Source organism: Choloepus didactylus, chromosome X (assembly GCF_015220235.1).
Source record: "Choloepus didactylus isolate mChoDid1 chromosome X, mChoDid1.pri, whole genome shotgun sequence".
Classification (NCBI taxonomy): Eukaryota; Metazoa; Chordata; class Mammalia; order Pilosa; family Megalonychidae; genus Choloepus; species Choloepus didactylus.
Genome location: NC_051334.1, coordinates 25,094,806 through 25,109,757, shown reverse-complemented (window position 1 = coordinate 25,109,757; position 14,952 = coordinate 25,094,806). Strand labels below are relative to the sequence as shown.

The 14,952-nt window shown below is 38.7% G+C and overlaps 1 protein-coding gene across 1 annotated transcript in view; it reads right to left on the bottom strand.

Moving 5' to 3' along the window:
- Positions 1–1,824: 1,824 nt before the first annotated feature.
- Positions 1,825–14,952, bottom strand: part of LOC119522042 (histone demethylase UTY-like) — a 120,601-nt gene continuing 107,473 nt past the window's right edge. Inside the window, exon 2 of the mRNA XM_037820762.1 lies at positions 1,825–2,074. Coding sequence (XP_037676690.1) covers positions 1,825–2,074 — 250 coding nt within the window. The remainder of the gene's footprint in view (positions 2,075–14,952) is intronic.

The following is a 14,952-nucleotide window of genomic DNA, read 5'->3' as shown; positions in this document are numbered from 1 at the left end:
TTCTCTGAACTTGTAGATAAACTATGAGCCAAAACATACTTGTAGGTGCTTCACAATTAATCAATTCAATGAAAAGGGCTGGAATACCGTGCCAGATGGCTTGTTACCGTGTGTGTGTGTATGTGTGTGTGTTTGGGTGCTGAGTACTTATCAAATGTAAAATGACAGATTTCAGATGCAACATTTCCTTTTGCCTGGAATTTCAGTTGAAGTCCTAAAGCTGAGGACAATAGGCAGTAAGTATCTTTTACTTTATAGAGAAGTACTGGACACACCCATGTTGTACCTCCTAAAAGAAAGCAGAACAGGTCTGTGTATACGTGAGAAAAGTCTAGAAACTCCAAAGGTGGGTAGAAATAATTTAGTGGGGCAGACGTTTTTCAGTTTAGAAGCTAATACACAATTCTGCTTCACTTTATATAGAGGCACCTGCAAGAAGAGGGGACTGGCTTTTCCTTCCCATGTGGTCATAGAGACTTCTAGGCCCAGCCTGATATAGCATAACAGTGATGAGAAAGTTCTTCAGAGAAGTTATCCTGTTTCCTCTGGAGATGAGGGACATATGTCAACATAGAGACTAGTGCCAGCTCCCTTGCTTGAACATTCTAAAGGCTGATTGGTACAGATGGCTGGAAAAGAACAGAGGAAAACAGTAGAGCAAATCTGAATGCCCCCATTTTGACCCGAGCAAATATATGTTTATTTCCTGTTGAAGAGTTCGCATCCAGTCTAGAGTCCTCTTGAAGGGACCTTGTTCAGGGGAGCTGTTTGCCAGAGGGAGGGGATCCAGCAATAAAATGTTAGGGAGCAAGAGCTCAGAGAGATCAGGAGTGTTAAACCAAAAAGTACATGGCTGACAGAAGGGAAATGTATATTTCAGAAAGCCCCATGGGGGGAATTGCCAAAGAAATCTCAGATAAACCTTATAAAAGATTGGCATTCTGTTGCTTTCCATAATGGAGGGCACAATGGTCAATTTTCGTCAAGAGAGTACTATAAGACCCGGGCCATATAAAACCTGTTGCTTCTCTTCCTCTAATTCTCCCTGATTGTCCATATTAACAATAGGCAGGCTATCAGGCTTGAATACATTTAAAATTGTAGTTGAAATTGGATATAATAATTATATAGTTTTTAATAACTCATTTAAATTAAAGGAAAACCAGGGACTTTTCTTAGAGTGCAAAATAAATACTTGTATTGTTAGTAATAATTTTAATAATTTATATTATTATTATTATTAAGCACCTATTTGCAGGGTATTTTACATATTTTCTGAACCTTTGAAACAACCCTGCACTGTGAGTTTTATTAATCTCCTTTACATGTAAGATCACAGGTCCAGAAAAATTCATTAACTTGCCCAAGTTTATAGAGCTAGTAAATGACCACAATCGAGATTCAAATCCTCCTCTTTCTGACTCCAAAGCTTCATGTGTTTGTCATCCTTCCTTTTTGAGTTCAATTCCCAACTTCCCCATTGCTTTTGGATTTTAAAAATAGCATTCAACTAACACTTATAAATTATATCAGTGGGATGACCAAATTAATTATCTTCTAACCCAGGATATTTTGAGAGTGAAAGGAGGAATATTAAAAATTGCCCCAGGGCTGTAGGCATAATCTGGGCCGTTTGGTAACCTTTTGTATTAATCAAGTTCCAGGTAGAAAAGAGATGACATGCTGGAAATTGCTTAACCGAAAAGAATTCAGGGAAGGAGTAATATGTGGAGATGTGAGTAATGTCAGGCATCTGGTAAGGCGTGGCAGGATTCCCAAGGACTAGCAACAGTAGGCTTGAAAGGGCAGGAAGAAGAGCCGAGCTCACCAGAGCCCTGTGAGAGCTGGAGCCAGGGGTGGGAAAGAGGGGCTGCCTTTCAGAATTGTAGAAGAGAAGGCAGGCAGCTTTGCCACGGCTGGGGTGAGATACTGAGGAAGTGGGCGGGAATACTCATCCCAGCCGCTGTCTCCTCCCACCTTCCAACCTCCTTCTGGTGCCTCTCCTTGGCCAAATCCAACCAGAAGCCAGAGGGCAAGCTGGCTAATGTCCTCATAGAGTTCAGCCTCCTGGGGCCTAGAACAGAGCAGAAAAGTGGGTAGAATGGGTCTAAGAAAAGAAACAGAATAGCCAGTATGTGGGGGCTTTTAATCATCTGGCTTATATTAAACACAAGCAGAATAAATTTAAATACGTAGATGCCTCTGGTCTTGTCCAATATAATGGGATTCAGCATGAAGTTATTCTTACTCCTTTTCCTGCTCTGAATTTGAGCTCCACTATTGCAGATGATCCTGAGAGCAACCCTGCATCCAAATTCTGGTAATTCTTCTTTTTTATTTTGTGGCCAATTTTTATGGCAGCCTGTCTAATAACCAAGTCCTTCTAAGAGGTAATATTATTAGTGATAAAAAGAATGAAACCTGAAGTCCTGCAAACCCGAGTATACCTGAATTCTCACCGTAACTGTGTGACTATATGATCATCACAGTCACTGAGTCTCAGTTTCCTCTTCTGTAATATGGGGGAAATAATACTGACCTCAGTAAGAAATGACATGTGAAATACACTTAGGTGCCTGGAGTTCAAAAATTGGTAGTTTTTGTTATTACTGTTAATATTGTTATTATCATTATTATGATATTTAATTATCCAAGAGAATTGAGTATTCAGTTTTTCCAGTGTGTTGTCCTTAGGCTGACCACCTTTTTTCTTAGATGCTTGACTATCAGCTTTAACAGGATGTTGTCCTCTGCTCATTTGTTGGGATTTCCAATTTGACTTCTCTTCCACCCCAGGATGGCTCAGATTATATGATCTGGCCCTCCCTTCAGCAATAACTAGGTCATCCGGCACATATAGCAATGTATATATGACAGTCACTGAGAAGGAGCAAAGAGTGGAAATGATGGTGGCGATATAATAGCATCCAAGGGAACAAAAAGATAAACTCATTGGCTCATTCAACCCAATAATTTGTTTTTATACCTACAGTAATTCGTAGTTAGCTTAAAATTCTCATTCAGTGTTAGGTTTTATCATGTCTAAGACTAACTTTGAAATTTTGTGGGGTTCACTTGATATATTTATGTATTAATTCATACTTAGGTTCAAGAAAATGTCTGTCAAAAGCATGTAGAGCTATCTGCTTGAACAGCTGGACCACGAGCAAAGAGGCAGGGTAAACAGCTTTGGCTTTTACTCAGTTTTGACTCTAACGTGAATGCATATTCATTACATATTCATTAAGGCTCTTATGGGTAACCTACTAAATTTTTTAAAGTTGTTTTCTCTCTTTCATTCTGTCATATTTGAAAAAGTAAAACAAAATCCCTGAGACGTATTGTTGATCTATCTGTGGAACTCAGAATCTGTTAATTCAAGAGTCACAAATTGAACAAAACACATTTTCTTGTCAGTTTTAGCAGCAATTACTATGTTGTTTAGTATTTATATTATAGTATTCATCTTTGTATTCTTTCTCCCACAAACTCTTCATGTACATCTAACTGAACATCCAGCTCTCTAAAACCGCACCTTTTAAAAGTGACAAGTGAAAACCACTAAAGCCATAGCATTAACTGGCAAGAAGATGTGCTTGTAACAGTATTTAAACAGCATAGTTTCCAAAAGCTCATGATCTTCAGTCATTGCTAACATCTTTTAATCCTTTTCCATCCAGGGCATTGCCAAGTGGAGATTTGGTTAAGTCGATCACTGTAGGTAACTTATAGGTGTACTTTAAAAGGAAGATTATGGAGCCCATGTTTTCAGGAATTACTATTCACAGTGTGTGGTGAATTAATTGCATTGATGGCCCTAATTCTTCACCCTTCCTTGCATCCTTCCCCTTTTCCAAAGAACCTTGCAGTGCCTTCTCTCTCTGAGCAGTCATTCTGCTCCACCCCTTGATTCTGAGCTCTGCCAAGTGACTTGCTTTGATGTTAGCAGACTTGACCCAAAGGGAGGCTTGAAAAGGCACTGACTTGTTTCCACTTCCTCTCTTGCTCATCTGCCTTTGCCTTGAGACCATGCCCACTGGAAACGTGTAAGAGACAACTGAAGAGAACTGAGTCATCTCAATCCACAACCAGCCAGCTCTTAAATGCATAAGCCTCCCAGCTGACAGCCAGACCTCTTACGGGCACAGCTGTGTACCCAGCTGAACCCAGCATGAATTGCTGACCTGCAAAATCATGAGCCAAATACATGATTATTATGGTTTGTTACTCAACATTATTGAGACAATGCATAAGTGATACACAGAGTGTTGTTATCTTTAGGTCTGAGGGGAATTCTGAAAGTAATTGTGATCAGATGAACTGAAGGCACGAAAAGAGGGAAGAAAGAGTCACAGTAAAAATAACTTTTTTTCCCATAGCCTTAGTATGGGAACCTTTGCTTAACAGGTTGGTTCTATTCTTGTCTCGTAGAAGAAAGACGCATTTTACCTAAACAACATGAAGGGAAATAACAAGCCAACATGTTTTATTTAATAGTTACTAAGTCAGAAAGACAAGCATAATATCCTGGGGTGTTGAGACATTATTTTCTATGCATGATCACTAGGCTGCTATACATCAAGAATAATAAACAGAACACCAGTTAAAAGGAACTGCAGGAGGCGGGGCAAGATGGCAGACTGGTGAGCTGTATGTTTTAGTTACTCCTCCAGGAAAGTAGGTAGAAAGCCAGGAAATGCGTGGACTGGACACCACAGAGCAATCTGACTTTGGGCATACTTCATACAACACTCATGAAAACGTGGAACTGCTGAGATCAGCGAAATCTATAGACTGAGGCCAGACACCAGAGAATCTGAGAGCAGCCAGCCCAGCAGAGAGGAGACAGGCATAGAAAAAAAACACGAAAAACTCCAAAATAAAAGCGGAGGATTTTTGGAGTTCTGGTGAACATAGAAAGGGGAAGTGCCCTGAGGAACATATGGAAATCCTGAAGAAAAGCTGATCTCTCTGCCCTGTGGACCTTTCCTTAATGGCCCGGGTTGCTTTCTCTCTTAGCATTTCAATAACCCATTAGATCTCTGAGGAGGGCCCGTTTTTTTGTTGTTGTTTTTTTTTTTGTTTTGGTTTTTTTTTTTTAGTCCTTTTTTCTTTTTCTAAAACAATTACTCTAAGAAGCCCAATACAGAAAGCTTCAAAGACTTGCTATTTGGGCAGGTCAAGTCAAGAGCAGAACTAGGAGAGCTCTGAGACAAAACGCAATAATCCAGTGGCTGAGAAAATTCACTAAACACCACAACTTCCCAAGAAAAGGGGGGTGTCCGCTCACAGCCATCATCCTGGTGGACAGGAAACACTCCTGCCCATCGCCAGCCCCATAGCCCAGAACTGCCCCAGACAACCCAGTGTGACGGGAAGTGCTTCAAATAACAGGCACACACCACAAAACTGGGCGTGGACATTAGCCTTCCCTGCAACCTCAACTGATTGTCCCAGAGTTGGGAAGGCAGAGCAGTGTGAATTAACAAAGCCCCATTCAGCCATCATTTCAGCAGACTGGGAGCCTCCCTACACAGCCCAGCAGCCCAGAACTGCCCTGGGGGGACGGCACTCACCTGTGACATAGCACAGTCATCCCTCAACAGAGGACCTGGGGTGCACGGCCTGGAAGAGGGGCCCACGTGCAAGTCTCAGGAGCCATACGCCAATACCAAGGACTTGTGGGTCAGTGGCAGAGACAAACTGTGGCAGGACTGAACTGAAGGATTAGACTATTGCAGCAGCTTTAAAACTCTAGGATCACCAGGGAGATTTGATTGTTAGAGCCACCCCCCCTCCCTGACTGCCCAGAAACACGCCCCGTATACAGGGCAGGCAACACCAACTACACACGCAAGCTTGGTACACCACTTGGACCCCACAAGACTCACTCCCCCACTCACCAAAAAGGCTAAGCAGGGGAGAACTGGCTTGTGGAGAACAGGTGGCTCGTGGACGCCACCTGCTGGTTAGTTAGAGAAAGTGTACTCCACGAAGCTGTAGATCTGATAAATTAGAGATAAGGACTTCATTTGGTCTACAAATCCTAAAAGAACCCTATCAAGTTCAGCAAATGCCACGAGGCCAAAAACAACAGAAAATTATAAAGCATATGAAAAAACCAGACGATATGGATAACCCAAGCCCAAGCACCCAAATCAAAAGACCAGAAGAGACACAGCACCTAGAGCAGCTACTCAAAGAACTAAAGATGAACAATGAGACCATAGTACGGGAGATAAAGGAAATCAAGAAGACCCTAGAAGAGCATAAAGAAGACATTGCAAGACTAAATAAAAAAATGGATGATCTTATGGAAATTAAAGAAACTGTTGACCAAATTAAAAAGATTCTGGACACTCATAGTACAAGACTAGAGGAAGTTGAACAATGAATCAGTGACCTCGAAGATGACAGAATGGAAAATGAAAGCATAAAAGAAAGAATGGGGAAAAAAATTGAAAAAATCGAAATGGACCTCAGGGATATGATAGATAATATGAAACGTCCGAATATAAGACTCATTGGTGTCCCAGAAGGGGAAGAAAAGGGTAAAGGTCTAGGAAGAGTATTCAAAGAAATTGTTCCCAATCTTCTAAACAACATAAATACACAAATCATAAATGCTCAGCGAACTCCAAATAGAATAAATCCAAATAAACCGACTCCGAGACATATACTGATCACACTATCAAACACAGAAGAGAAGGAGCAAGTTCTGAAAGCAGCAAAAGAAAAGCAGTTCACCACATACAAAGGAAACAGCATAAGACTAAGTAGTGACTACTCAGCAGCCACCATGGAGGCAAGAAGGCAGTGGCACGATATATTTAAAATTCTGAGTGAGAAAAATTTCCAGCCAAGAATACTTTATCCAGCAACACTCTCCTTCAAATTTGAGGGAGAGCTTAAACTTTTCACAGACAAACAAATGCTGAGAGAATTTGCTAACAAGAGACCTGCCCTACTGGAGATACTAAAGGGAGCCCTACAGACAGAGAAACAAAGAAAGGACAGAGAGACTTGGAGAAAGGTTCAGTACTAAAGAGATTCGGTATGGGTACAATAAAGGATATTAATAGACAGAGGGGAAAAATACGACAAACATAAACCAAAGGATAAGATGGCCGATTCAAGAAATGCCTTCACGGTTATAACGTTGAATGTAAATGGATTAAACTCCCCAATTAAAAGATACAGATTCGCAGAATGGATCAAAAAAAATGAACCATCAATACGTTGCATACAAGAGACTCATCTTAGACACAGGGACACAAAGAAACTGAAAGTGAAAGGATGGAAAAAAATATTTCATGCAAGCTACAGCCAAAAGAAAGCAGGTGTAGCAATATTAATCTCAGATAAAATAGACTTCAAATGCAGGGATGTTTTGAGAGACAAAGAAGGCCACTACGTACTAATAAAAGGGGCAATTCAGCAAGAAGAAATAACAATCGTAAATGTCTATGCACCCAACCAAGGTGCCACAAAATACATGAGAGAAACACTGGCAAAACTAAAGGAAGCAATTGATGTTTCCACAATAATTGTGGGAGACTTCAACACATCACTCTCTCCTATAGATAGATCAACCAGACAGAAGACCAATAAGGAAACTGAAAACCTAAACAATCTGATAAATGAATTAGATTTAACAGACATATACAGGACATTACATCCCAAATCACCAGGATACACATACTTTTCTAGTGCTCATGGAACTTTCTCCAGAATAGATCATATGCTGGGACATAAAACAAGCCTCAATAAATTTAAAAAGATTGAAATTATTCAAAGCACATTCTCTGACCACAATGGAATACAATTAGAAGTCAGTAATCATCAGAGACTTAGAAAATTCACAAATACCTGGAGGTTAAACAACACACTCCTAAACAATCAGTGGGTTAAAGAGGAAATAGCAAGAGAAATTGCTAAATATATAGAGACGAATGAAAATGAGAACACAACATACCAAAACCTATGGGATGCAGCAAAAGCAGTGCTAAGGGGGAAATTTATAGCACTAAACACATATATTAAACAAGAAGAAAGAGCCAAAATCAAAGAACTAATGGATCAACTGAAGAAGCTAGAAAATGAACAGCAAACCAATCCTAAACCAAGTAGAAGAAAAGAAATAACAAGGATTAAAGCAGAAATAAATGACATAGAGAACAAAAAAACAATAGAGAGGATAAATATCACCAAAAGTTGGTTCTTTGAGAAGATCAACAAGATTGACAAGCCCCTAGCTAGACTGACAAAATCAAAAAGAGAGAAGACCCATATAAACAAAATAATGAATGAAAAAGGTGACATAACTGCAGATCCTGAAGAAATTAAAAAAATTATAAGAGGATACTATGAACAACTGTATGGCAACAAACTGGATAATGTAGAGGAAATGGACAGTTTCCTGGAAACATATGAACAACCTAGACTGACCAGAGAAGAAATAGAAGACCTCAACCAACCCATCACAAGCAAAGAGATCCAATCAGTCATCAAAAATCTTCCCACAAATAAATGCCCAGGGCCAGATGGCTTCACAGGGGAATTCTACCAAACTTTCCAGAAAGAACTGACACCAATCTTACTCAAAATCTTTCAAAACATTGAAGAAAATGGAACACTACCTAACTCATTTTATGAAGCTAACATCAATCTAATACCAAAACCAGGCAAAGATGTTACAGAAAAGGAAAACTACCGGCCAATCTCCCTAATGAATATAGATGCAAAAATCCTCAACAAAATACTTGCAAATCGAATCCAAAGACACATTAAAAAAATCATACACCATGACCAAGTGGGGTTTATTCCAGGCATGCAAGGATGGTTCAACATAAGAAAATCAGTCAATGTATTACAACACATTAACAAGTCAAAAGGGAAAAATCAATTGATCATCTCAATAGATGCTGAAAAAGCATTTGACAAAATCCAACATCCGTTTTTGATAAAAACACTTCAAAAGGTAGGAATTGAAGGAAACTTCCTCAACATGATAAAGAGCATATATGAAAAACCCACAGCCAGCATAGTACTCAATGGAGAGAGACTGAAAGCCTTCCCTCTAAGATCAGGAACAAGACAAGGATGCCCGCTGTCACCACTGTTATTCAACATTGTGCTGGAAGTGCTAGCCAGGGCAGTCCGGCAAGACAAAGAAATAAAAGGCATCCAAATTGTAAAAGAAGAAGTAAAACTGTCATTGTTTGCAGATGATATGATCTTATATCTAGAAACCCCTGAGAAATCGACGATACAGCTACTAGAGCTAATAAACAAATTTAGCAAAGTAGCGGGATACAAGGTTAATGCACATAAGTCAGTAATGTTTCTATATGCTAGAAATGAACAAACTGAAGAGACACTCAAGAAAAAGATCCCATTTTCAATAGCAACTAAAAAAATCAAGTACCTAGGAATAAACTTAACCAAAGATGTAAAAGACCTATACAAAGAAAACTACATAACTCTACTAAAAGAAATAGAAGGGGACCTTAAAGATGGAAAAATATTCCATGTTCATGGATAGGAAGACTAAATGTCATTAAGATGTCAATTCTACCCAAACTCATCTACAGATTCAATGCAATCCCAAACAAAATTCCAACAACCTACTTTGCAGACTTGGAAAAGCTAGTTATCAAATTTATTTGGAAAGGGAAGATGCCTCGAATTGCTAAAGACACTCTAAAAAAGAAAAACGAAGTGGGAGGACTTACACTCCCTGACTTTGAAGCTTATTATAAAGCCACAGTTGCCAAAACAGCATGGTACTGGCACAAAGATAGACATATAGATCAATAGAATCGAATTGAGAATTCGGAGATAGACCCTCAGATCTATGGCCGACTGATCTTTGATAAGGCCCCCAAAGTCACTGAACTGAGTCATAATGGTCTTTTCAACAAATGGGGCTGGGAGAGTTGGATATCCATATCCAAAAGAATGAAAGAGGACCCCTACCTCACCCCCTACACAAAAATTAACTCAAAATGGACCAAAGATCTCAATATGAAAGAAAGTACCATAAAACTCTTAGAAGATAATGTAGGAAAACGTCTTCAAGACCTTGTATTAGGCGGCCACTTCCTAGACTTTACACCCAAAGCACAAGCAACAAAAGAGAAAATAGATAAATGGGAACTCCTCAAACTTAGAAGTTTCTGCATCTCAAAGGAATTTCTCAAAAAGGTAAAGAGGCAGCCAACTCAATGGGAAAAAATTTTTGGAAACCATGTATCTGACTGATATCTTCCATATATAAATAAATCCTACAACTCAATGACAATAGGACAGTCGGTCCAATTATTAAATGGGCAAAAGATATGAAAAGACAGTTCTCTGAAGAGGAAATACAAATGGCCAAGAAACACATGAAAAAATGTTCAGCTTCACTAGCTATTAGAGAGATGCAGATTAAGACCACAATGAGATATCATCTAACACCGGTTAGAATGGCTGCCATTAAACAAACAGGAAACTACAAATGCTGGAGGGGATGTGGAGAAATTGGAACTCTTATTCACTGTTGGTGGGACTGTATAATGGTTCAGCCACTCTGGAAGTCAGTCTGTCAGTTCCTTAGAAAACTAGATATAGAGTTACCATTCGACCCAGCGATTGCAGTTCTCAGTATATACCTGGAAGATCGGAAAGCAGTGACACGAACAGATATCTGCACGCCAATGTTTATAGCAGCATTATTCACAATTGCCAAAAGATGGAAACAACCCAAATGTCCTTCAACAGATGAGTGGATAAATAAAATGTGGTATATACACACGATGGAATACTACGCGGCAGTAAGAAGGAACGATCTCGTGAAACATATGACAACATGGATGAACCTTGAAGACATAATGCTAAGCGAAATAAGCCAGGCACAAAAAGAGAAATATTATATGCTACCACTAATGTGAACTTTGAAAAATATAAAACAAATGGTTTATAATGTAGAATGTAGGGGAACTAGCAATAGAGAGCAATTAAGGAAGGGGGAACAATAGTCCAAGAAGAACAGATAAGCTATTTAACGTTCTGGGGATGCCCAGGAATGACTATGGTCTGTTAATTTCTGATGGATATAGTAGGAGCAAGTTCACAGAAATGTTGCTATATTAGGTAACTTTCTTGGGGTAAAGTAGGAACATGTTGGAAGTTAAGCAGTTATCTTAGGTTAGTTGTCTTTTTCTTACTCCCTTTTTATGGTCTCTTTAAAATGTTCTTTTATTGTATGTTTGTTTTCTTTTTAACTTTTTGTTCATACAGTTGATTTAAAAAAGAAGGGAAAGTTAAAAAAAAAAAAAAACAAGGAAAAAAAAAAGATGCAGTGCCCTCTTGAGGAGCCTGTGGAGAATGCAGGGGTATTCGCCTACCCCACCTCCATGGTTGCTAACATGACCACAGACATAGGGGACTGGTGGTTTGATGGGTTGAGCCGTCTACCACAGGTTTTACCCTTGGGAAGACGGTTGCTGCAAAGGAGAGGCTAGGCCTCCCTAGGGTTGTGCCTAAGAGCCTCCTCCCGAATGCCTCTTTGTTGCTCAGATGTGGCCCTGTCTCTCTAGCTAAGCCAACTTGAAAGGTGAAATCACTGCCCTCCCCCCTACGTGGGATCAGACACCCAGGGGAGTGAATCTCCCTGGCAACGTGGAATATGACTCCCGGGGAGGAATGTAGACCTGGCGTCGTGGGACGGAGAACATCTTCTTGACCAAAAGGGGGATGTGAAAGGAAATGAAATAAGCTTCAGTGGCAGAGAGAATCCAAAAGGAGCCGAGAGGTCACTCTGGTGGGCACTCTTACGCACACTTTAGACAACCCTTTTTAGGTTCTAAAGAATTGGGGTAGCTGGTGGTGGATACCTGAAACTATCAAACTACAACCCAGAACCCATGAATCTCTAAGACATTTGTATAAAAATGTAGCTTATGAGGGGTGACAAGGGGATTGGGAAAGCCATAAGGACCACACTCCACTTTGTCTAGTTTATGGATGGATGAGTAGAAAAATAGGGGAAGGAAACAAACAGACAAAGTTACCCAGTGTTCTTTTTTACTTCAATACTTCAATTGCTCTTTTTCACTCTAATTATTATTCTTGTTATTCTTGTGTGTGTGCTAATGAAGGTGTCAGGGATTGATTTGGGTGATGAATGTACAACTATGTAATGGTACTGTGAACAATCGAAAGTACGATTTGTTTTGTATGACTGCGTTGTATATGAATATATCTCAATAAAATGAAGATTAAAAAAAAAAAGACATAATGCTGAGCAAAATAAGCCAGGCACAAAAGAGAGATATTGTATGTTACCAGTAATGTGAATTCTGTGAAAAATGTACAATGTTTTATACTGTAGAATGTCAGGGACCTAGAGATACCAATTAGTGGAGGGGGAATGATAATCTAATAAGAACAGATAAACTATGGAGGGTAATCTCAATGTTATGGGAATGCTCAGGAATGATTATGGTTTGTAAACTTTCTTGGATATAGTAAGATCATGTTGCAAGCAATAGAGTTATTTTAGGTTTTTTTTTTCTCTTATTCCTTTGTCTTCTTAGGGGTTGTTAATTTTCTTGGGGTATGGTAGGAACATGTTGAAAGCAATGTAGTTATTTTAGATTATTTGTTTTTCTTACTCCTCTGTTTGGACATGGTTTATTAATTTTCTTGGGGTATGGTAGGAACATATTGGAAGCAAAGTAGTTATTTTAGGTTATTTGTTTTCCTTAATCCATTGCTTTGTTTGAAATGTCGTGGGGTTTTTTTGGTTGTTGTTTGCCTGTTTGTTTTTAATTTTTTGATAAACAAAGTTAAAAAATTGAAAAAAAATCAGTAGAAAAATGGGAGTAAAAACTAAATGACAAATAGGGTGGGATGGGGGGATGGTTTGGGTAGTCTCTTTTCACTTTTATTTTTTATTCTTATTCTGATTCTTTCTGATGTAAGGAAAATGTTCAGAAATAGATTGTGGTGATGAACGCATAACTATATGATCATACTGTGAACAGTTGATTGTATACCATGGATGACTGTATGGTTTGTGAATATATTTCAATAAAACTGAATTAAAAAAAAAAAGGAACTGCAAATCCATCAACAAATTCAGAACCTCTTTTGTACTTGTCAGTTAACCAGGAAACTCAAAATAAGTGGTTCAATGGATTTTTAAAAAAAACTTTTAATTTTGAAATCCTTTAAAACTTGCAGGACAGTGATAACAATAATACAAACCTCATACAGAGGACTCCAATATACCCCTATCCCCCCAGGCATCCAAATCTACCAATTTTAGCATTTTGCCATATTTGCTGTATCATTCTATCTGTGCATCAGTCTGACAGTTTGTCTCTGTATCTATCCATCTATCTGTCTATTTATAAATCCGTTCTCTGAACACTTGAGTACAAGTTGTATACTTTAAGCTCCTTGAGCATTTAATGCTGCCATATGCATTGTCTAAGAACAAGGATATTCACATATGTATCCACCTTAAGTTCAGTTATCAAGTTCATTAACACTAATATAAAGTTACAGTCTATATTCCAAACTTTTCATATGTCCTAATAATGTCCTTTTGGGCTTTCTCTCCTCTCTTGTAAATTCCCATCCAGGATCATGTATTGCATTTACTTGTTTAGGTACTCTTTTTTAAATTGTGGGACTATATATAAAGCATAAACCTTCCCATCTCAATAACTCCCAAACATACTATTTGGTAGGATTAATCACATTCACTATGTCATGGTACCCTCACCACTCCATTACTAATCAATGGATGCTTTAGTTTGTGGGGAATTTATTGCATATTAAGAATGGCTTCCATTTACCAAGACTGTGAGCTTTGTGAAAATTAATCTCTCTGAACCTCAGTTTCTTCATCCATAAAATAGGGCTAATACTTTTACTTATCTCATGAAATTATTGTAAGGGCTAAGAAGACTATGTGTGTAAAACCTTTAGTCCAGTACTGGGGATAAGGATAGGTACATAGTAAGTGTTAGCTGTCATTGTTTGTTTGTTTTTTTTTTTTTTGGTACAATTATCATTTTTATTATTAATAAATACTGGTGAGCAGAACATGAAAAATTGTTTTCTCATTCATTGGATCTCAAAATGTTGGTACTGTGTTAAACTCTGCAGCCATATAGGGCAAGTCTTGTAAAAAATAGATACTTAAATCTTAATAAATTCAGAAATAGAAGTATATCCAAGAATAGTTGAAACACAGAGGAAGGAATGATATGCACATCAGGAAATACTTAAGACAGGAGGTGATATGAATACTGAGCTCTTAAATATTCATAGGAATTTATCAGATAGACATATGAAGCAGAAGGAGATTTTGTTAGGGAGAAATGGCATGTAAAAAATAATTAGGTTGAAAGAACTTGGCATGTTTAAACAACTCAGACAGATGAGAACTATGTGATCACAAAGGTTGTTGTATCACATGCTAGAATGTTGGAGTATACCCCGCAATTTTGGCAGTGTTGGAGGGAGGACATTACCGAAGAGTTTTACAAGGTGTTGATTCATATGACAGTAAAATGAATATTTTAGCAGTAGGCTCAAGGATAGATTTGAAGAAGCAGAGATTGAAGGAAGGGAGGCTGACTGGGAGATGATTGCATTGGTCCAGGTGAGAGATGATGGCTGCCATGTTTAAACTACAGAAGTAGGGGAAGTGAAAAGAGAAGTGGATTGACAGATCTGATGAATGATTGGATGCGGAGAAGGCGTGAGAACAATTTTTTCCCCAGCTCATGGGATTATTCATTGAGATAGGTAGCATACCCAAGAAAAGGAGCAGGCTTTTGTTGAAGCAAAGAAGGAGAAATGAGAGGGCTGTGCCAGAAACTCAGTTGTACATCCCTGGAATTGGTTTGTCTGTATTATGCTCATTTTAGATTTCAAGAAGACAATGATTTA